The 20,310-nt window shown below is 54.4% G+C and overlaps 1 protein-coding gene across 7 annotated transcripts in view; it reads right to left on the bottom strand.

The window, feature by feature from the left end:
* The window catches only part of EVL (Enah/Vasp-like), a 144,743-nt gene that overhangs the window by 50,597 nt on the left and 73,836 nt on the right, over positions 1–20,310 (bottom strand). For 4 of the 7 annotated variants that reach the window (XR_002345582.1, XR_002345580.1, XM_021098188.1 and 1 more), the window contains exon 2: positions 4,184–4,352. Coding sequence is in view for 4 of the 7 variants with exons in the window: in XM_021098188.1 (XP_020953847.1) it covers positions 4,184–4,352 (169 nt within the window). In the remaining 3 variants the exon portion in view is untranslated. 7 annotated transcript variants of the gene reach the window in all.

Raw genomic sequence — 20,310 nt, 5'->3', positions numbered from 1 at the left:
CCCACAATTATAATGCTTGCACGTGTTTTATTTTGGGGAGTGTGGGAAGAAGTGGGAGCTTCCTTCCTGTTCAAGGGAGGAGCTGCGACTCCAAAGACTGTCGAGCCTGTGTCTGAGGCTTCTGCACAAGAACAGTCAAGAGCTCTTTACGAAGAAAGAAGCTGAGGAGTTCCCATTGTAGCTCAGTGGTTAACGAACCCGACAAGGATCTGCAAGGATGCGGGTTCGATCCCTGGCCTCGCTTGGTGGGTTAAGGATCCGGCGTTGCCATGAGCTGTGGTGTAGGTCACAGACGTGGCTTGGATCTGGCGTGGCTGTGGCTGTGGCGTAGCTCCGACTCGACCCCTAGCCTGGGAATCTGCATATGCCATGGGTATGGCCCTAAAAAGACAAAAAAGACCAGAAAAAGAGAAGTTGATAGTGGAGAAGAGTCTCCCAGACTCACCTGGATCTAAACCCCACAGGAGCCACAGGCTGGCAGAGGCCCCTGCAGTCACCTCATCCTAACCTCTCCGAGCTGCCCTGTCCTCCCAGGTGAGCCCACGGCCGGCCTGCGTGCACAGCAAGCGTTCTGCCTTCCCCCGAGCGCTTGTGACAAAGTGCTTCCTTTCACGGAGGTCAAAACACCTTCACCGTAGTGCCCGGCAGCTTCATCAGGGGGCCCACCTTGTCATCCGAGTCCTGTTCTAGGCGTTTCGCAGAAGAAGTGAGAGCTCCCTGCGCACGGCAGCCCTTGGGAGATTTGCTAACTGTGGCCAGGCCCCTCTCGGTTTTTCCCTCCTCTAAGTAAGCGTCTCTTGCTCCTTCTTCAGGTGTCCCCAGGCTGCTTCCGGACCTCTCACGGGTCTGGATGCCCTCCCGCTTAAAGACTCCAGTTTGTGGTCCTCCGAGCGGGTCCCGACACGAGGGGGAGGTGCGGCGGGCTGAGAGCACAGCAGGGCTCGCACCTTCGATGTGAGGTTCCGCTAGACCTTGGCTGGTGACGCTGTCACTTACCAGCCCTTTCCCCACAAGGGTCCCCAGGCTTTATGTCCACCTGCTCAGCAAGATGGGGGTGAGGACGTGAGTGCCATTATCCTCGTGGGTCACCAGGGAGACTGGACCATCAGACACGGAGGGCGCTCGGTGAGCCGTAAAGAGCAGCGAGCATGTGAGACGGCCCTCTCCGGGTGTAGACTGAGAACCCCTGTCTCTCACAAGGGGTCTGACCTTTAATCCACAATGACTGGAAAGAGACCAGTGAAACCCGACCTTTCCCTGAGGCCGTCCGAGCGACTCTGGGCAGGCTTCCCGCCCGGCCTGCAACACCCCACTGGCTGAGAATGGCTTCCGCCTACAGGCCCCCGAGCGGGGAGACTCAAGCACGTCCTGGGGGCCTGGCAGTGGAACGTGCAACTCCAAGCGGAAGGGGGTGTGGGAACCTCTCTGTCAGGCCCCACAAGTGCTCTAGGTTAGAGGCAACCCGGAGGAGCGCGGAGGACGGCTGAGGACAGCTGCCCGCCCTTGGACGGGGACAAGGTCTCCCGAATGCGCCCACCCCGCGCTGTCCTCCGGAGAAGGCCGTGAGGGGCCGCAGTGCCGCGAGCAGGTGCGTGCTGGTTTCGGGAAATCCAGTTCTCGTCCTGAGTCCCTGCCAGAACCCCACAGCACCCTGCCAGGGTGTGCTGCAGGGCAACGAGAGGCATGGCAGGAATGGAAGCCTGGTTGCAATGCAAGCAGCCACTCCAGGAACATCTGCAAGGAGGCAGGAACTGCCCTAGGCGATGGGGCGGAGGTGAGGGGCGAGTACCAGGGTGGACCTGCCCCGCCAGCCCCCATCCACGGGCGCTGGGGAAACGTACAAGAGGCTTCTGGTTGTCACCGTACTTGGGGCTAAAGGTGTTACATCTCCTGCAGTCTGTGGTGTTGGGTGCCTCTGAAAGGCAGAGCCAGAATCAGTGAACTGGAAGAACAGGGAAGCAGCTTCTAGAAGGTTCTGAGAGTCATCTCCGTAGCAGAAAGGCTCATCAACGAGGGCCGGGGGTGTCCCTGGAGGTACCGTCTGGGTTGGACAGACTACCTTTATCAGGGGCTCTGAAGTGAGAGGGTCCCTTTTAGCCACAAGCATGTGAAATGGAATTGGACTATCTTGGCCAAAGCAGAAGCCCATTCAATAGGCAACATGCTAAAAATAGGGTCTGAGGTTTCTGTTCTCTTTCCTAGTTGCTGACAGGACGATTCTCGCAGAGATAGCAGCGAACCTGCTGCTCAGCTCCACCGAGGCCTGACTGACAAAGGCCAGGAGACTCTATTTAAGGTAGAGGTTTTCACAGATGCTCAACTACAGATCTGTTCATTTCATGGCTAAAAACATCCTAAGAAGGGGGCTGGAGGGAGAGAAGTCCCGGGGTTAAGCCACACAAGCCCCTGCCTGGTGTCTGCTGCAGCCCACAGCACCGTGCAGCATTCTGACCACCCCGACACAGGCGGACCTCCGGGCACTGATCTGCACCTGGTACTCCCAGGCACACCCGCAAATGCATCTGATTTGCGTGATGTGCTATTAAGGAGAGAAATGACTCCAGAATCCCAAATCTTTTTTTTTTTTTTTTGGTCTTTTTAGGGCCACACCCGCGGCATATGGAGGTCCCCAGGCTAGGGGTCTAAATGGAGCTGTAGCTGCCGGCCTCCACCACAGCCCCAACAACGTGGGATCCGAGCCACGTCTGCAACCTACACCACAGCTCACAGCAACGCTGGATCCTTAACCTACTGAGTGAGGCCAGGGATAGAACCCGTGTCCTCAGGGATGCTGGTAGGGTTGGTTAACCACTGAGCCACGAGGGGAACTCCCCCCTTTTTTTTTAAAGTTTTGTTTTTCACTTTTTTTCCCCCTTTCTTTTTTTTCTTTGTTTTTGGTTTCCCTAAGACATATGGTGTTTCTGGGCCAGGGATCCGATCTGAGCCGCAGCTGTGGCAACACCAGATCCCTAACCCACCTGCATCCCAGGGCTCCGGAGATGCTGCTGATCCCATTGTGCCACACTGGGAACTCCCTCAAAGCATCTTGATGTTCCTTCCAAAGTAAGACTTAAGGGGCTGGTGGGCCAGAGATCTTCACAGCTCTATTACTTACGTAGAATTACTTACTTATTCTACGTATTCTTTTTTTTGTTTTGTCTTTTTGCCATTTCTTGGGCCGCTCCCACGGCATATGGGAGGTTCCCAGGCTAGGGGTCGAATCAGAGCTGTACCTGCCAGCCTACGCCAGAGCCACAGCAACGGGGGATCTGAGCCGTGTCTGCGACCTACACCACAGCTCATGGCAATGCAGGATCCTTAACCCACTGAGCAAGGGCAGGGATCGAACCCGCAACCTCATGGTTCCTAGTCGGATTCATTAACCACTGTGCCACGATGGGAACTCCCTATTCTACGTATTCTTACTTATTCTACTTATTATGTAGAATTACTTATTCTACGTAGGCACAGAATAATACTGACACATTTGTAGAGTATATTTTTTTTGGCTGTGTCCGTGGCATGCGGAAGTTCCCAAGGGCAAGAATTGAACCTGTGTCACAGCAGTGACAATGTCTGATCCTTAACCTGACGAGCCACCAGGGGGACTCCTGTAGAGTATATTCTTTAAAGCTATTTCACATCTATTATTTTATTTATTTATTTATTTATTTATTTATTTTTTTGTCTTTTCTAGGGCCGCACCTGCAGCATATGGAGGTTCCTAGGCTAGGGGTTGAATGGGAGCTGTTGCTGCCGGCCTACACCACAGCCATAGCAACACGGGATCTGAGCCGTGTCTGTGACCTGCACGCCAGCTCACGGCAACGCCTGCTCCTTAACCCACTGAGCAAGGCCAGGGATCGAACCCGAAACCTCATGGTTTTTAGTCGGATTCGTTAACCACTGCGCTGCGATGGGAACTCCTATTTTATTTACGTGCTAATAAGACGGGAACACAGTGAGGTATGCGGGATGTGGATGAATGTCTCTAGAAGACAGATGTGAAAACTGAAGTTCAGAAAGGACCGTTTCCTCAAGGGCTTGTACCTTGGGGTGGGAGGAAATGGAGTTGGACCTTGAACCTGGACCTTCGGACCCTAAATCGTGACCTTACTCCTCTCTGACCTCTTTTTGCGAGGGTGTGTGTGTGTGCGTGTCACAGGCCCGTGGATGTGCCCACCTGCTGATCCTGCAGCTTGACCCCGACAACTCTGAAGGTGTTGCTGGCAGTGTTGTGGTAGATGTTGATCCGGCTGAATCCCTGCTGGCCAGGTTTGATGGGAACCCATTTCTTACTGGTGTCATCGTAGACCATCACGGAAGCCCGGGCTTGGCAGATACTCTGTTCACTGCAGGGCAAGAGAAGACGTAAGCATCAGCCTGGGCTGCAACGGATGCTGCCTTTGGCCTTTTCTGGAACACAGGCCAACTGTTACACAAAGAAACCTAGTTGCCAGAGCTTCTAACTATGGTTCTGTGCGGAAGGTTCCGACAGCACGGGAGAAACCACAGCTTTGCTTTCAGGGGAAGAGGTGCTTGAATGAGAAAGGAATTACAAGTATAACTTGCCAACTGCCTGCAACACTCCAGGCATGGCGTTCAATAGACGGCGCCCTAAGCACCTAAGCCCCATGACTTAGAAGTGGCTGCTTATTACCACCATTAGCGGATGAGAAAAGAGTGGCTCAGAGACTCGGAAAGATGTATACAAATCCACACAGGTATTCAGTGATTAAGTCTGGGATTTCCAACCAGTTCTGTCTGACTCTAGAATCCAAGACACAGGTGATATTCTTCACGACATCCAAAAGATGCCCAATTTATGCTTTTACGGAAGTGCAGCGTCACACAGGCTGTGTAGACAATAACACGACAGATGATCTTCCAAAGAGCAGAGTGACCGGATCCGCGGAAAGAGGTGGCTGCACCTACTTCACTGAAGACATTTCCCAGCACCTTCCCTGTTCAGAATATGATGTTTAAAACCAGGGAAGAAGCAAAAGAAACACCTGGCGAGAGAAAACAGCCATCACCCCAATCAGTGCATGACCCCTGCCATGGCATTCGGAGAAGTCTCTCGAAGCCCACTGGCCTCCTTATGTACACAGCGGCCTAGTAGCCTTAAACGCGAACTTCCTCGGCCCCCAGGGGCTGGCATCGACAGGGGTGCCAGGTAAACACGACTGAAGAAGCAGAAACAAAAAGTTTACGCCCTGCAAGTCCGGGTCACTTTATACAGAAGTGAGTGGGTGTGCGTTGATGGCAAGCACGACGACGAGAGCAGGCAGCCAGGGAAAGTCACACTGCGTTCACTGCACCGCAGTTGAGAGGGCAGGGGACAAAATATTCAAAGAAGTTTCCTCTCCCCAGTCCCCGTGGTTACAGGGTGACAGATTCGTGGTTTTTATCATTGGCCCTCGGTGATAGGGAACCTCGATGGGGCGCACGCGGTCAGAGCCTGCAGGCCCCGAGGGCTGGGCTTCCCTGGACCCGGCTCCTCACGACTTCGAGACGTGGCGATCCCTGGACAGGTGATCATGACCTTGACAACAACTCTGGGTCCGGTGCACAGACAAACCTGGCCTCACGCCCCTCCCCTCACTTACCCCAATCCACGCCGTCCAGACAATGAGCTAACGCGCCAGAGCCCTCCAAGCACCCTGGAAGCCCACCCTGCTCCCTCTCCGTCTTGCTGCTGGCCCTGGGGGGGACAGGAGTCTGGGGGACACGTGACATCAGCTGTCCAAGCCTGCGCTGAGGGCTCTGTCTGGGGACAGATGTACTGGGAGTGAATCACATGGCTTTTGTTGGGCCACTGAGCTACACCTTTTTTCTCATGATTCATGAGAGCAGATAATTAAGGAGGAATCGGTGACGAGCAAAAGAGAAAGGTTTTCCCCCGAAGAGCCATGTTACACGGGGAGGGAGGGAAAAGAAAAACACACACGGTACCATGCTTGGCCTTCTCTGCGGGGTGGAGCCTGAAACCACTGTCTTCTAAGGGAGTATGAGCAGGACAGCGCCCCCTCCCCAGTCTTTGGGGCCCCACCTTCACAGAGCCTGGTAGGAAGGAGGTAAACTGTACGTAGAACCAGGCAGACTGTGGTTCCAAACAAGCTGCGCTTCCATCGCAATGTAGACAGACCAGACAGCAGGGTACCGGCTAAGCTGGGTCAGTTCTGCTGAGATGCCTGTTGGCAGCAGTGACACTGGGCATGTAGCTGTGGCCCCAGACCCTCTCAGGACCCGGAGAGACCCTGAGACACCGTGCAGTGTGTTGACAGAACCCAGACTGAAGTCAGAGGCACCTGAGCTGAGGTCGCAGCTCTACCACTTGCTGCCATGAACACGGAAGCCTTGAGATGACTGTGGAGGAATAGACCCAGAGAGGAACTGGCTGACCATCCCTGTGGGGAGGTGCCTTCAACTCCTGCAGGAGCCAATCCCGGGAGCAGAGCCTCTCCGGATGCCCACCCCATCTGCCCCGAGGCTGCATCCTCTGGGCTGCTCCCCACCCAGGACTAAAGGTGGCAGAGCCAGGGCCACATGGGGCTCCTCCCTGGGGGAGACCCTGGCTCCAGGAGGGCGCCGACTCTGTCAGCAGTGGGCTGTGGTCTCAGGCCCTCCCGCCCCTCGACCTTCATGGACCATCTGCTACATCTCTGGGGTCTAACCGTCTGCAGGGGCTCGGTGTCTGCTTCTTGGGAGACCCAAAGTGACATATCCTGCGACAGCACAGGCTCCCTGAGGGCAGGGATGAGCCTGTCTCCAGAACCTGGCCCAGAGCAGGTGCCTGACCAAGGCTCTCTGTGAGGAGTGCTCTGGAGCTGACCTGCACCCTGTCCCGTTCAATGCAACGCGCCTCCTAGGGCAGCCCCATGTGCACAGCAACCTCTGGATGGGGCTGCCGGCAGCGGGGGGTGGGGGTGGGGAGGACGGGGGACACGGATCGCTCTCGGAAGCAGCCCGTTTTGTTGCAGTGCCATCCAAGGCCGTAAGCCAGCCCTGCCTGCTCTGCGGGGCACTCGCTCCCTGCCCTCTGGAGCTGCAGAGGTGTCCTGGGCACCTGTGACAGTCCCGTGGACAAGCCAAGAAGCATCTCAGCTCTTCCATCCTTCAATCACTTGACAAGCCCCCATGCCCGCCCCTGGTCACTCTGCTTTGGCATGTCCCCATCTGCCACATGTTCTCCCAGTGTCTGGGTCCTACTATGGGGCGGTGCTCCCCGTCTGAGAAGCACAGGCGCCAGTGAGTCAAAAACACGCAGTGTTGCAGAGCCTTGCCCTCAGCGAGCTCACAGCTACTCAGGAAATAAGACAAGCCTTACACACCTTGCTCAGCCGGGGCGGGGGGGCGGGGGGAGCTTTCTGGAGAAAACGCTGTGTGGGCTTAAAGCTGAAGCGCTCCCAACCCCAGGCAGCCTCAGGAAGGGGATGTGGGCGCCTAGGCGGGGGAGGCCAGCAGCCAGCAGAGGCGGGGAGGCAAGAAGAGCAGGCACGTGCAGAGCCACAGCACTGGGGGCTGGGGCTGACCCGGGGACCACCCTCCCAACACCTTTCGGGGCTGTTCTAGGGAGATGACACAATAAGGTGCCCACCCCTGTGCCTGCCGCTGGTATGTGCTCAAACATCAATCATGAGGTTTTAAATTGTAATCAGAGCTGCAGGTTCCCTTTCTGTTGTTTTTTTTTAGCATGTTAGGTTCAAACTGAACTTGTGGTTAATCAAAAATCCCTATTCCCACCCCCCCATTTGAATAGTGCTCGTCTGTTTCTGCTAATACCACTAACCAAACCTAAATGCAAGAAGATACTTGTTTAGTTAAGATCTGTCTGATGATCCCTTTGGGATTTTTGTCTTCTCTTGCAGGAGTCAGCATTTTATTTACTTTATTATTTCTTACTTTGAGATATAACTGACATATTACATCAGTTGCAGGTGTACAGAAATGATTGAATATTTGCATATATTGCAAAAAGACCACCACTGTAAGTCTAGTTAGTATGCATCACCACATACAGTCATGAAGGTATTTTCTTAGGCTACGTTGTTTTAATAAAATTTTGATTGTTATGTAATCGAGACATTGCCTCTGAGCTCCATATATTCGACTGTCTTCTCAGCATCTCTAAGTGGATGAACTGGCAAACTCTATACCACAGGCATTTTCACAGGCCTCATACACTTCATTTATCTCAATCAGTTATTTGAGGAAGTTAATTTGGTAAACAAATACTTCCTTTTAAAATTTATTATTGTAGTTCCTGTTGTGGCACAGTGGAAACTAATCCGACTAAGAACCGTGAAGCTGCAGGTTCGATCCCTGGCCTTGCTCAGTGGGTTAAGGATCTGGCCTTGCTGTGGCTGTGCTGTAGGCCGGCAGCTGCAGCTCCAATTTGACTCCTAGCCTGGGAACATCCATTTGCTGTGGGTGCGGCCTTAAAAAGACAAAAGACAAAAATAAAAATAAGCAAACATTGTGCACACAGCTGTGAAACCTGCTCACAGATCTTTGCAGACTTGCCATGAGAAAGCACAGATGCATCTGAGGATGAAACCAATTCATAGGGTACAGCCACTATGGAGAACAGTATGGAGGTACCTTAGAAATCTATACATGTAACTACCGTATGACCCAGCAATCCCACTCTGGGCACATATCCAGACAAAACTTTCCTTGAAAAAGACACATGCACCCGCATGTTCACTGCAGCACTATTCACAACAGCCAAGACATGGAAACAACCCAAATGTCCATCAAAAGACGACTGGATTCGGAAGATGTGGTGTATATACACAATGAAAAACTACTCGGCCATAAAAAAGAATGACATAATGCCATCTGCAGCAACATGGCTGGAACTAGAGACTCTCATACTGAGTGAAATAAGTCAGAAAGAGAAAGACAAATACCATATGCTATCACTCATATCTGGTATCTAATACACAGCACAAATGAACCTTTCCGCAGAAAAGAGAATCATGGACTGGAGAATAGACTTGTGGTTGCCCGGGGGGAGGGGGCGGGAGTGGGAGGGACGGGGAGCTTGGGGTTAACGGATGCAAACTCTCTCTCACGGGATGGATTTAAATGAGATCCTGCTGTGTGGCACTGAGAACTATGTCTACATACTTACAACACAGCACGACAGTGGGAGAAAAAATTATGTACACATGTATGTGTAACTGGGTCCCCATGCTGTACAGTGGGAAAAAAAAATGTGTTGGGGGAAATAACAATAAAAAGAATTTAAAAAGAGGAGAAAGAATTCAGTGAACACACTTCTGAAAAAAATTTAAAAATTAAAATAAATGACAAAAACAAACAAACAAAAAAACCAATTCACAGGAAACCTTCACACGCCCTCAGTGAGGGCAGCCTGTGGTCACTTGGCCTCTCCCCGTCTATTCCTGACAGTAGGTTCCGTGTCCTACCAGCTACTGGCCTCTCACCCACACTGCTCCCTGTGTGACCGGAAATGAGGTTTCTGAGCCTGTCACTGGCTTGCAGGGACAGCACATCCCTTCCTGTGCACAACAGGGAGCCCTTTCTTTTTTCCTTTTTGGCTGTGGTGCCCAGCGGCTTGATGTGAGAGCTCAGTTCCCAGACCGGGGATTGAACCTGGGCCGTCGTGGTGAAAACACTGCATCCTAATCCTTAGACCACCAGAGAACTCCCGCCGAAGCCCTGTCTTATCTACAAATACCTTTTGGAGCTTTTCCAGGCATTTACTACAAACATTTGAAGGACAGAGTATAATTTCATAACATAATGGTGAAAGGACGTGAAGCCCAAAAGGGACCAGAGCGCGGCAGGACCAACCGCGAGAGGCCGGCTGGAAACCCCGCGAACCGCGCAGCCCGTCGACCCGTGGGAAGAGGGAGCAGCTCCCACGGTGCGGCGCCTCTGCCTCTGCCCGCAGCGCTCAGTCCTGCTTCTCACCGTCTGCGCGACGGCGGGCTCCTTGGGGACAGGGACTCCTGCTTTCCCCCTGGCAGGCGGTCGACACTACCCCATTTTGTGCTGAATACCCGACTCTGCAGAAGTGCACGGGGTCAGCTGCCCGCGGGGGCGCTCCATTTACAGCTCACTCCCTCTCCCCGAGGGCGCGGCTGCCCATGGTGGCGGGGGCGGCGGCAGCGGTTACCAGCCGCTTCTGGGCTTCCCGGCCCGCTGGACGGTGGGCCTGCTGCGCAGCGAGGGCCCACGCGGCCAGCTGCTGCCTCTGAAGGTGCATTTCGTTCCCCGACTGGCCTGGGCCCAGGGCCCCAGGAAAGGGCCTGCCCCGCTCTGCGGGAGGGTCAGCCCTGGAGGGTCCCCTGGAGTGCACTCTTCCTCACCTGCCGCAGCTGGATTCTTTACCCAGAGTGCCACAGCGGGAACTCCTCAACGAATGTCTGAATGTCTTTGCATGAACGGTGCTTCTGGGTGTGCCTGATCTGCCAGGTACCGTGTTCCTCGGCCTTCAAGAACTCTTCGGGGTGGGAGTGAGGGAGGGGACCTGCTTTTCCAGCACTGACTTAACGAACACACCAAGGAGGCCCCCCTTTGCTGAGAACACACTGTGTACAGGTATATCCTCAGAAACTGGACGGCCTGCTGAAGAGAGGGGGTGGTCTCGGGCCTCGGGGGCAACAGCCTGCTGCGCCCCGGGCCGGGTGCAGAGCACACAGCACAGAGGGAGCAGCTCAGGCCGGCGCACAGTGTCCCCAGCCCTCAGTCTGGACCATCCGTTGCTCCTCAAGGCCCACAGTCCAGGGGAGCCAGGGCACCACGCTGTGCATGAGGGCACCACGGCCTGGGCAGTGACTGAGCAACAGAGACGGAGTCACGGCCTGTCAGAGCTGAGAACTACCTGGAAGTACCTTCACCTGTGAGGTCAGGCTGAGTAAAGGGGACACGTCTCCCAGCATCCTGTGGCTCACGCGGGGCCGGCCTGCAGACCCCACCTTCTGCTACACGATACAAGGGCTTTTCTGCTTCCGGGTAAAGCATGGTTACCACGTGTGACTTCTCTTCCTTATGCCTTTTTTTCCTGAACCATCTGAAAGCTGGAGATGTCGTGATACACCAATCCTAAGGTTTTTAGTTTACATGTCTTTAAAATAAAGACATTCCATTATATACCTTAAATACCGGTATTCCATTTCAGAAAGGTAGTAGTTTACTAATAAACCTAATACGGAGCCCATAGTAAAGTTACCCACATCTCCCCCAAATGCTTTGATTTTTTTATGGATCCAGGGACCACCCATGCATTACGTTTGTTCTGGCTGGCTGCTTACTTACTCTTTTAAGCTAGAGTGTTAGGCCTTTTTTTTTTTTTTTCTCCTGTTTTTCATTGATGCTGACTTTTTGTGTGTGTGAGGAGTTCAGGCCGGCGGTCTCGTGGGCCGCCCCGTCCTGGATGCTTCCTGGTGACTCGATTCCGAGTGAAGAGAGTAAACAGGAAGCGCCCGTCTGGGGGGCCGCGGGCGCCCATGCCTCACACACTTCACACCAGGAAGGACGTTCACCGCCTACTCTGCGCACGAACTTGACCAGGGAGCCACGGCCAGACCTCCTGGGCCCATCCCCCCGGGTAGTGAGTGACCCGCCTGCAGGGTGACCTTCCTCTTAATGGCAACAGGCCCGGAGCAGGCTTAGTGTTATGTTCCGAGCTTCATGTGTTTATTCTGAAACACCTCACGCCTGTGAGAAGCAGGTCCCCACGACGCCACCCCTCCGTCCAGGAAATGGGAGGTGGCCTCAGCAGCTGTTTAGCTCCAGAAGCCCCTGCAGCCCAGCGCCGTCCCCTCTCCCAGGGAGGCCGCCCTGATCTGGGTGCTGACCCAGTCTAGCCCCACCTGCTGTGTAGAACAGTCACGTAACTGAGTGTTTCACAGAGGTGGTTCTCAGCTTTGGACTCAGGACCCCTTGATACCCATGTAAGTTAGGGAGGATGCCAAAAGCTTCTGTTCATGTAGGTGAAGTCTATTTATGTTTATCTTCTTTGAAATTAAAACTCAGAATTTTTAAAAATGAGCACACATTTCCTTAGCTGTCACGGTGACAATGTCAACACAGGCCAGGTAGCCTCTGGAAAATTCTACTGTGCACTCATGAGATGAGAGTGAAAAAGGCAGACAATGTCTCAATATTAATACAAATACGGTTTTGACTCACAGAGCCCTAAGATCCCATTCTGAGAACTGCTGTGTTAGAGCAACGAAAACAATGACTTAGATCTGCACCCTTAACACGCACAATCTCAGACGGCGACGGTTAAGCCCTCTTTCTGTGAGTGTTAGAGTTACAGAAAGGCTTTGGGTAAATGAAGAATAAACTCAGTGTGAAGCCCAAACCTCTTTTCTTCCCTCCGAGTTGTCTGGGAGGGTCAGACGGCCACACGCCTGCCTTTTCTCCACTACGATGCCACCGTCCCTGATGCCTGGACGGCTGGCTCCACTTCCGTCAAGTCGAGTGGAATCTGAACAAACGCTCCAGCCAGCTGTTGAGAGCGTTTGACATTCTTAGACCGAACCTGTCTCAAGCCCTTCCCACGCTTTCCTTGGAGGCCAACGACGCAGCCTTGGCTCGGGAAGCCATCGACAGGCCACGCGGACACGTTTACCAGTTCCGACACACGCCTGTGTCCCCAGGGCCTGTGACGCTCATCACTCGTGGAAGTGGATGGGGTCTCCACACAGCCTTGGGACAGCAGTAGCGAGCTGGCTGGCCCAGGGGCTGGGGCGGTAGGCACATCACCTTACAGCCTGGGAGGGAGAGCCAGCTGAGGCCTGGCTGACCCCCTGATCATGAGCTGGGCAGTCCGGCCCCGCTTTGCACGCGAGCAAGTGTGTGCCATTCCGGGCACGGGGGCGGACGCAGATCCTGCCCTTGGAGCGCTGCAGCCTGGAAGGGGAGCGTGAACAGCTGACTGACGAGGGCAGCCTGGGTGACACAGGAGGGCTGTTAGGGCTTAACGGTGGGAATCGGAGGCTGCAGAGAACAGCAGAGAGGAGGCCTTGATTCTGACTGCAATTTGGGGCAAGTTCCCTCGAGAGGCTAGAGGAAGCTTAGCTTCCGAAAACACAAGTGACCTGGCCGCCCCCGTGATGTCAGAGAGACGGGAAAGAGAGCCCCCGCCGCGGAGGACCAGGGCGGAGCACACCGCACGGCAGAGCCGGGAAGGAGCACAACGCGTGGCACGGGCTGCTCACAAAGGAATGGTATTTATCTCTTACGGGTTCAGGTATTAAGTGAAGTCACTGGTCTAGACCGGCTCTCAGCAACACCAGGGGACACGACACACTCTCCGGGGGTAACCTCAAATCGTTACGGGACCGTCTCTCAACAGCAGACGCCCTCAATTCTTCGAACAGAAGACAGGGAAGTCCCAAGATGCTCTCCGAGTGACCTGGCCACACGTCCTGGGGGCGAAACGGCCAACTGGGGCTCTGAGGGCTGCTTCGGTCGTGAGCTCCCTGAACTCCGACTCTCGGGGTGGGGGGGACGTCACAGGAAACCGAGGTCACAGCTGCCCTGAGAGGTGGCCTTCCAAACCCGGCCCAGGGGCAAAGGTGTGGCCTCGGGGCCGGGCCGGGCCGGGCAGACCCTACGTCTTTGTGCTCCACGTGTGGAGCAAGTGCTAAGCCCGGTGCCCAGGCGGCCCGCTAGACTGTATGGGCTTCAGCACTACCTGAGAGCGAGCTGAAGGTCCCCCGCCCGGCCTCTCCTCCAACACGCCTCAGGAGGAAGCTCCCTGGTAGCAGCTTCGGTAGCCAGCCAGCTCCACCAGCACAACCAGGAGCAGGTGACTAAATCCAGCAATTTAGTAAATGTGTGTTGGGAGTTCCCGTCGTGGCTCAGTGGTTAATGAATCCACTAGGAACCATAACGTTGCGGGCTGGATCCCTGGCCTCGCTCAGTGGGTTAGGGATCCGGCGTTGCTGTGAGCTGTGGTGTAGGTCGCAGCTGCGGCTTGGATCCCGAGTTGCTGTGGCTCTGGCATAGGCCGTAGGCCAGTGACTACAGCTCTGATTCGACCCCTAGCCTGAGAACCTCCATGTGCCACAGATGCAGCCCTAGAAAAAAAACACCGACAAAAAACAAACAAACAAAAATATGGATTGCCAGGCACGACTTTCGACACTGAAGACACATATTGAGCAAAACAGACAAAAATTCCTGCTTTTGAGTTTACATTCTGGTGGAGACAGACGCCAGATAACACGTCATATAATACGTTAGAAGGTGACAAGTGCTTGAGAAAAACAACCAACGAAGCACACGCAGCATGGACAAGAGGGGACGGGGGACTGCCATGGCCTGGCTGTGACAGGAGGGCCTGACACACTGCCCGCGCACACGGCTTTTCCTGCTGCGCTGGGACCCGCTTGTTCCTGCTCAGTTCAGTCGCGTTCAGCCAGCACTCCCTGGGAACCTATTCTGCACGGAGTCAAAGCCCCCGTGACCCCAGCCAGCACACCAGCTTAAGAGTAGCCAGCTTTGCCCGCGTCGGCCTGGGTCAGGCTGGATTCGCTTCCCTCCTTCACACCTGCCCCGGATCCATCAGGCAGTCCTGGAGGCTGCGCCTGCACTGCACCTCCCGAGTGCGGCTGCGCGCCGCCTGCACCGACGGCTCCTCTCCCCTGCACGGCTGCCTCTCACCCTGCGTGACCCCAGGAGCCTCCCTGGAGTCTCCTTGCCTCCATTCCAGCCGCCCTATAGACGGGCATCCATTCAGTGGCCAGAGCGATTTTCTTAAACCCCTACCAGACCCCTTTTCCCTCGTGCGACGGCCTCCTAAGGCTTCCTGCCACACAGCAAAGAGGACCCACTGTCCGCCTGGGCTCCGGGCGGGCTGTGAGGAGGCCGGGCTGCTTCTCTGCCCAGCTCCCTCCCTCTCCTTACTCTTGTCTCTTCTGCCTCCTGACCTCTGAACTCACCGGCCGGGTCCCATCTCGGCTCGTCTAGTTGTCTTTTTGTCTTTTCGCGTCTCTGTTCCAACTCGCAGAAGGCGCGCCCTGCCCCAGGACAATTTCAGGACGCCTGTCTCGTCCCTCTTGGTTCCTCTTAAACTCACCCCTGTCCTTCGGAGTGCACCTGAGGTCCCACATCCCCCGAAGTCTTTCCTGACAGCCCCCCTTCTCGACTCGGGGTGCTCTTCATGTCTACACTCGCCATGGTCTATACTGCGTGGGACTCAGGACCCGCGGCCCTCTGTTTCCAGGAGTGCCGTCTTCCCGCTCGCTGCGGCTCCGAGCAGAGGCCTATCCAGCGCCGTGTAAGGGCGTCTGCGTTGGGGGACCCGCGCTCCCTCCTGGGTCTCCCTCCCGCCTCTGCCTGGGCTTCTTCCTCTGGGAAATGGGAACAGTAAACGCAACACTCGCTCCTTCAAGCACACGGAGAGGGTGCACCGTACGCGCTGGCGCTCAGAACGCAGTTCCTGGCGGATGGCTGGCCAGGATGGGCTGACGTGCTCTCAGGGCGCCGAGGCCTTTGGGGACCCTGAGGCCTTTGGGGACCCCGCTGGCTCAGGCGCCACGGCGACTGAGGAATCCAGCTGTTCCAGCTCAGCCGGGCAAGCATGTGCCCAAGCAAACGCTGCGGGCCTTACAGCGGCTGTGCAGGGCGGCTTCGCAGTGGCTGGACGGGGCCAACTCGCTCAAGACAAACGCTGCCTCGACGGCCCGACCTGGGTGCCCCAGAGCTGGACTAAAAAAAATCATTTTCAGATTTCAAAATTATCACCAGCAAAATACAATTTTTTTCCTCAAAGAAATATTGAGGACTGCTTAAAAAAGATAAAAGAGAGTAAATTTGGTTGAAGTGGCGGGTGCGATGCCTAAGGCACCACTAACCTACACAGTCCACGCTGGATGGGCTCTCAGCTGCTTTCAATATGGAAACGCCTAGGATTTCTATACCTTTTCTTTTTTCTTTTTTGTCTTTCTTGTCTTTTTAGGGCCGTACCCGTGGCATACGGAGGTTCCCAGGCCAGGGGTCGAATCGGAGCTGTAGCCGACCGCCTACTCCAGAGCCACAGCAACGTGGGATCCAAGCTGCGTATGCAACCTATACCACAGATCACGGCAACACCAGATCCTTAACCCACTGAGCGAGGCCAGGGATCGAACCCGTGTCCTCATGGATGCGAGTCGGGGTCGCCAACCACTGAGCCACAATGGGCTCTCCAAGATTTCCACACTTTTAATTCAAGGATTTTTGACACCTGCTTTGCTTCCTCCTCACTTACTTCTGACGGTATTTTCTGCAATGGCAGCTGACAGGATACACTGTGCTTTTCATGGTGTAACTTTCAGCTGAAGATGACTGGTTCCTGCCCACTTTGGAAGGTAACAGGCCTTTGAAATGGAAAGTCTTGTTTTCCACAGCTCCACCCACAAACCTTCTAAGGCTCAAGGAAAATGACTAAAATGATGGGAAACATGGCCGCAAGGGAGCAGGAACAGAGCCAACTGTAAACACAGCACCTGCCCTGGCTCTATGAGCGCTGGGCCTGGAGGCAGTGACTCCAGCACCTGGCCAAGGCTGCGCTCTGAGGCGGGAGCACTGCCCTCCCCAGAGCTCCCCCGCTGACCAGGAGCATGGCACCAGCCCTACTCCCCGCACCATCCACTTTCACAAGGCATTGCAAGGCACTCCCAGAGAGCCTGGCCCATGTCCTGGAAGCTTCTCCTCCTAAGCAACCCTGAGCAAGCGCCATGGCCCGTCAGAGGCCAGGCCTCCTCCTCCACAGGACACCAGTATCCCCTCCCTGAGCTGACCCACCCAACAAGGCTGGAAGCATCAGATAAGGGAATGGGTCAAACTGCAGTGTGGGAACTGGGAAGTAACTTTAAGGAGCAGGATGACAATTCTGTGCTAAGACGCAAAGCTGCAAGGAGTGGACCAGGCAAATGCCCCCGATTCCAGGGGATGAAAGCCTGCTCTGTGGCCCATTGTCTTTCATGGAGCTGCAGGGCAGGGAGAGGCATGTCTAAAACGCAATCTCACTTTTAGAAGTTACATGTGCAGGACGCAAACAGGCTGGTGCCCACATGCACGTGAAACCACAACAGTCTAAGTGACCGGTGGCCCAAAGTCAGCCACAGGTGTCTAAAGCAGACGTTTGGGGTCCTGCTGTTACGGCCCATGAAGTTTCCACTACAAAGCGTACCCCACTTCTTCCCTCCTGCCCAGTATTGAGAGAAAACCGCTCGAGTGTCTTCAGGCCATTCCCAGAGGAGAACCCAGGACCCATCGGAGCACCTCTGAGCCGAATGCCAACCCCCTCACATGGTTCAGAGCCCCCTCCGCCACCTGGACTTCTGAGGCGGCGCTTTCCAAACGCACACAAAGTGCCTAAAGACAACAGCCATCGAGGGACCCGGGCCGGTGTGGCGGCCAGACCCGCAGATGAGCGCGCGCGGGCTCCGCACGACCTGCGGTGTGACAGCTGGTCTCCCCATGCGTGCAACCTGCGGGTCTGGGAGGGTTTCCAGGGCCTTCGGCTCTCTGCTATCACGGCTCCAGGTCTCCTCCGGACGCCCCTGTCCCCTGGTCCCCATACTCACACGGTGGCCATGGCTGCGTGGCTGCGGCACGGAGCAGCGAGGCGGTGGGTCGTGGATCCCACTGGGCCCGCTGACCAGAGGGCCACGGACCCCGGGGAGGCAGCGACGTGACGCTGAGGCTCTGCTTAGAGCCAAACAGGAAAAGGAAGATGAACCAGAGACAAAGGGGAAACAAACGCCAGTTAAGAACTGAAACCGAGGTAGAAAATAGAGAAACGAGAGGCTCTCGTGGTGCAGGGCCCCCGCCCCCTCCCCGTGGGGCCGCGCCTGAGGCCTCAAGTTCCAGCACTTTCTGCAGACTGAGTGGGCTCTGGGAAAGGCGGGGGGCCCCCCGGCAGGAGAGCCGTCGGCCCTGTCCTCCCAGGGCCTTTGTGGAAGGGCCCCCTGGTCCAACCTGCAGAGCCCACAGACGACTCAATGCTTTTGACAGCCGGTTGAGGCTTCCCGTTTGACTCGGGAATAAATCCTGCCCTCCGGCTGGAAGACGGGTCTCACCACCCCCGGTGAGGTTTCTGTCAGCACCTCAGGGCTGGAAGGAAAATGTCTGAGGACCAACGGGAACGTGGGTTGGTCGCTGGCTCCACCGACCCCGGCCGGGCGGCTGCTTTCTCAGCTCTAAGGTGGGGCTGCGGATGCTCAGTCTGTGAACCCTCGCCCGGCGCTCGGGCGCATCCGCTCCACTCGCGAGCTTCCGTGCAGAGCTCACAGAGACCCCACAAAGTGTCATGCATTGTACTAGAAATGAGAGACAAAACAGTGCCAGCAACAGCAGCACTTGTCCTTAAAGGGCTCTTAAGGTTTAGAAAGGAAGGGACCGATAGGTGAGCAGAGGGGTGCGTCCAACAGTTGCTACTGCTATCGAGGCAAATATACCGAGCACAGGGCAAGAGAAAGATCGGTCCTAACCAGAGGGCTGGAAGCACTGAATGCCGAACATCCCTTTTCAAAGGGTTTCAGAGACACACCTCCTTTGGCACCGCTTTAGGTGCCAGTCAAACTTTGACACACTGTGGTTTTCATTTTCTCTTAATTCAAGATATTTTCTATTTCCCTCTGCGTTTTCTTCTTCTTTTTTTTTGGCCGCACCCGAGACATATGGAAGTTCCCAGGCTTGGGAATGCATCTGGGCTGCAATGCCACCTGGGCCACAGCTGAGGCAATGCTGGATCTTTAACCCTGTGTGCCACAGCAGGAACTCCTGGTTTCTTCTTTTACCCACGGATTACTTAGAAGTGCTTTAATTGCGAAAGAGTCATTGTTATCCTTCCTCTGCTGTTTATTTCTGAAACATACTTAGTCTAAGTCTTTTGTTTTCCTGGTATGGCTGCAGTCCTGTTAAATGTAGGGAGACCTGCCGGATGGCCCAGCAGGAGGTCTATCTTGGTGAAAAGAAGGCGTGTTCTGAAACTGGGTGCAGGGTCCAAAACGTCAATTAGGTCAAGGTGGTTAATAGTGTGTTTGAGATCTTCTTACGTCTTTACTGGTTTGCTGTTGGTTTATTTTTATCTCATTGTTCTATCAACAGTTGAGACTAAGGTATTAAAATCTCAAACCACAACAGTGGATCTGTCCATTTCTGTCAATTTTTATTTCACGTATTTTGAAGCTCTTACATATATATATATATATATATATATATATATATATATATATATATTCTTCTTTTTTTTTTGTCTTTTTTTTTGTCTTTTTGTTGTTGTTGTTGTTGTTGTTGCTATTTCTTGGGCCGCTCCCGCGGCATATGGAGGTTCCCAGGCTAGGGGTTGAATCGGAGCTGTAGCCACCAGTCTATACCAGAGCCACAGCAACGCAGGATCCGAGCCGCGTCTGCAACCTACACCACAGCCCACGGCAACGCCGGATCGTTAACCCACTGAGCAAGGGCAGGGACCGAACCCGCAACCTCATGTTCCTAGTCGGATTCGTTAACCACTGCGCCACGACGGGAACTCCTATATTTTCTTCTTTTTAGGGCTGTACCTGTGGCATATGGAAGTTCTTGACCTAGGGGTCGAAAGGGAGCTGCAGTTGCAAGCCTACACCACATCCACCGCAACACTGGGCCTGAGCTGCAGCTGCGTATGCAACCTACACCACAGCTTGCAGCAACCCACTACGCAAGGCCAGGGATTGAACCCACATCCTCACAGGCACCATGTCGGGCTCTGAATCCGCTGAGCTGCAACAGAAACCCCTACCCCCATTTTTAATGGGATAGTAGTCATATGAATTATATATACACGACGCAATGTTGTGTGTATATGTGGGTACCTTTTAATTACGAAAAAAGTCCTTTATATCATCCATATTATTTACCCTTTCGAGTTTTCTTCATCCCTTCTTAAACATCTAAGTTGTTCGGTATCATTTTTCTTCCGACCGAGGAACTGCCATGAGCATTTCTTATGCATCAGGTATGCCGAAGGTAAATTCTCTTGCTCTTCTTCTTCTTCGTCTTCTCTTTTTATGGTCACACCTGCAGCATCTGGAAGTTCCTAGGCCCGAGGGTGAACTGGAGCTGCAGCTGCCTTCTATGCCACAGCCAGGGCACCCCCAGATCCTCAACCCACTAATTTCCATTTCTCTGTCGAGATTCTCCATCTGTTTGCTCGTTTTATCTGTTTCCTTTAAGTCTTTGAGTATATATATAAAATAGCAATTTTGAAGTACTTGTCTACTAATTCCAGCTTCAGAGTAGCCTCTGCCTATTGATGAGTTTTTCCCCCTTTAGTTCATATGACTACTA

This window comes from Sus scrofa, chromosome 7, assembly GCF_000003025.6.
Source record: "Sus scrofa isolate TJ Tabasco breed Duroc chromosome 7, Sscrofa11.1, whole genome shotgun sequence".
In the NCBI taxonomy this organism is placed as follows: domain Eukaryota; kingdom Metazoa; phylum Chordata; class Mammalia; order Artiodactyla; family Suidae; genus Sus; species Sus scrofa.
Note: the sequence above shows the minus strand (reverse complement) of the source record. Positions and strands in the feature narration are given on the sequence as shown.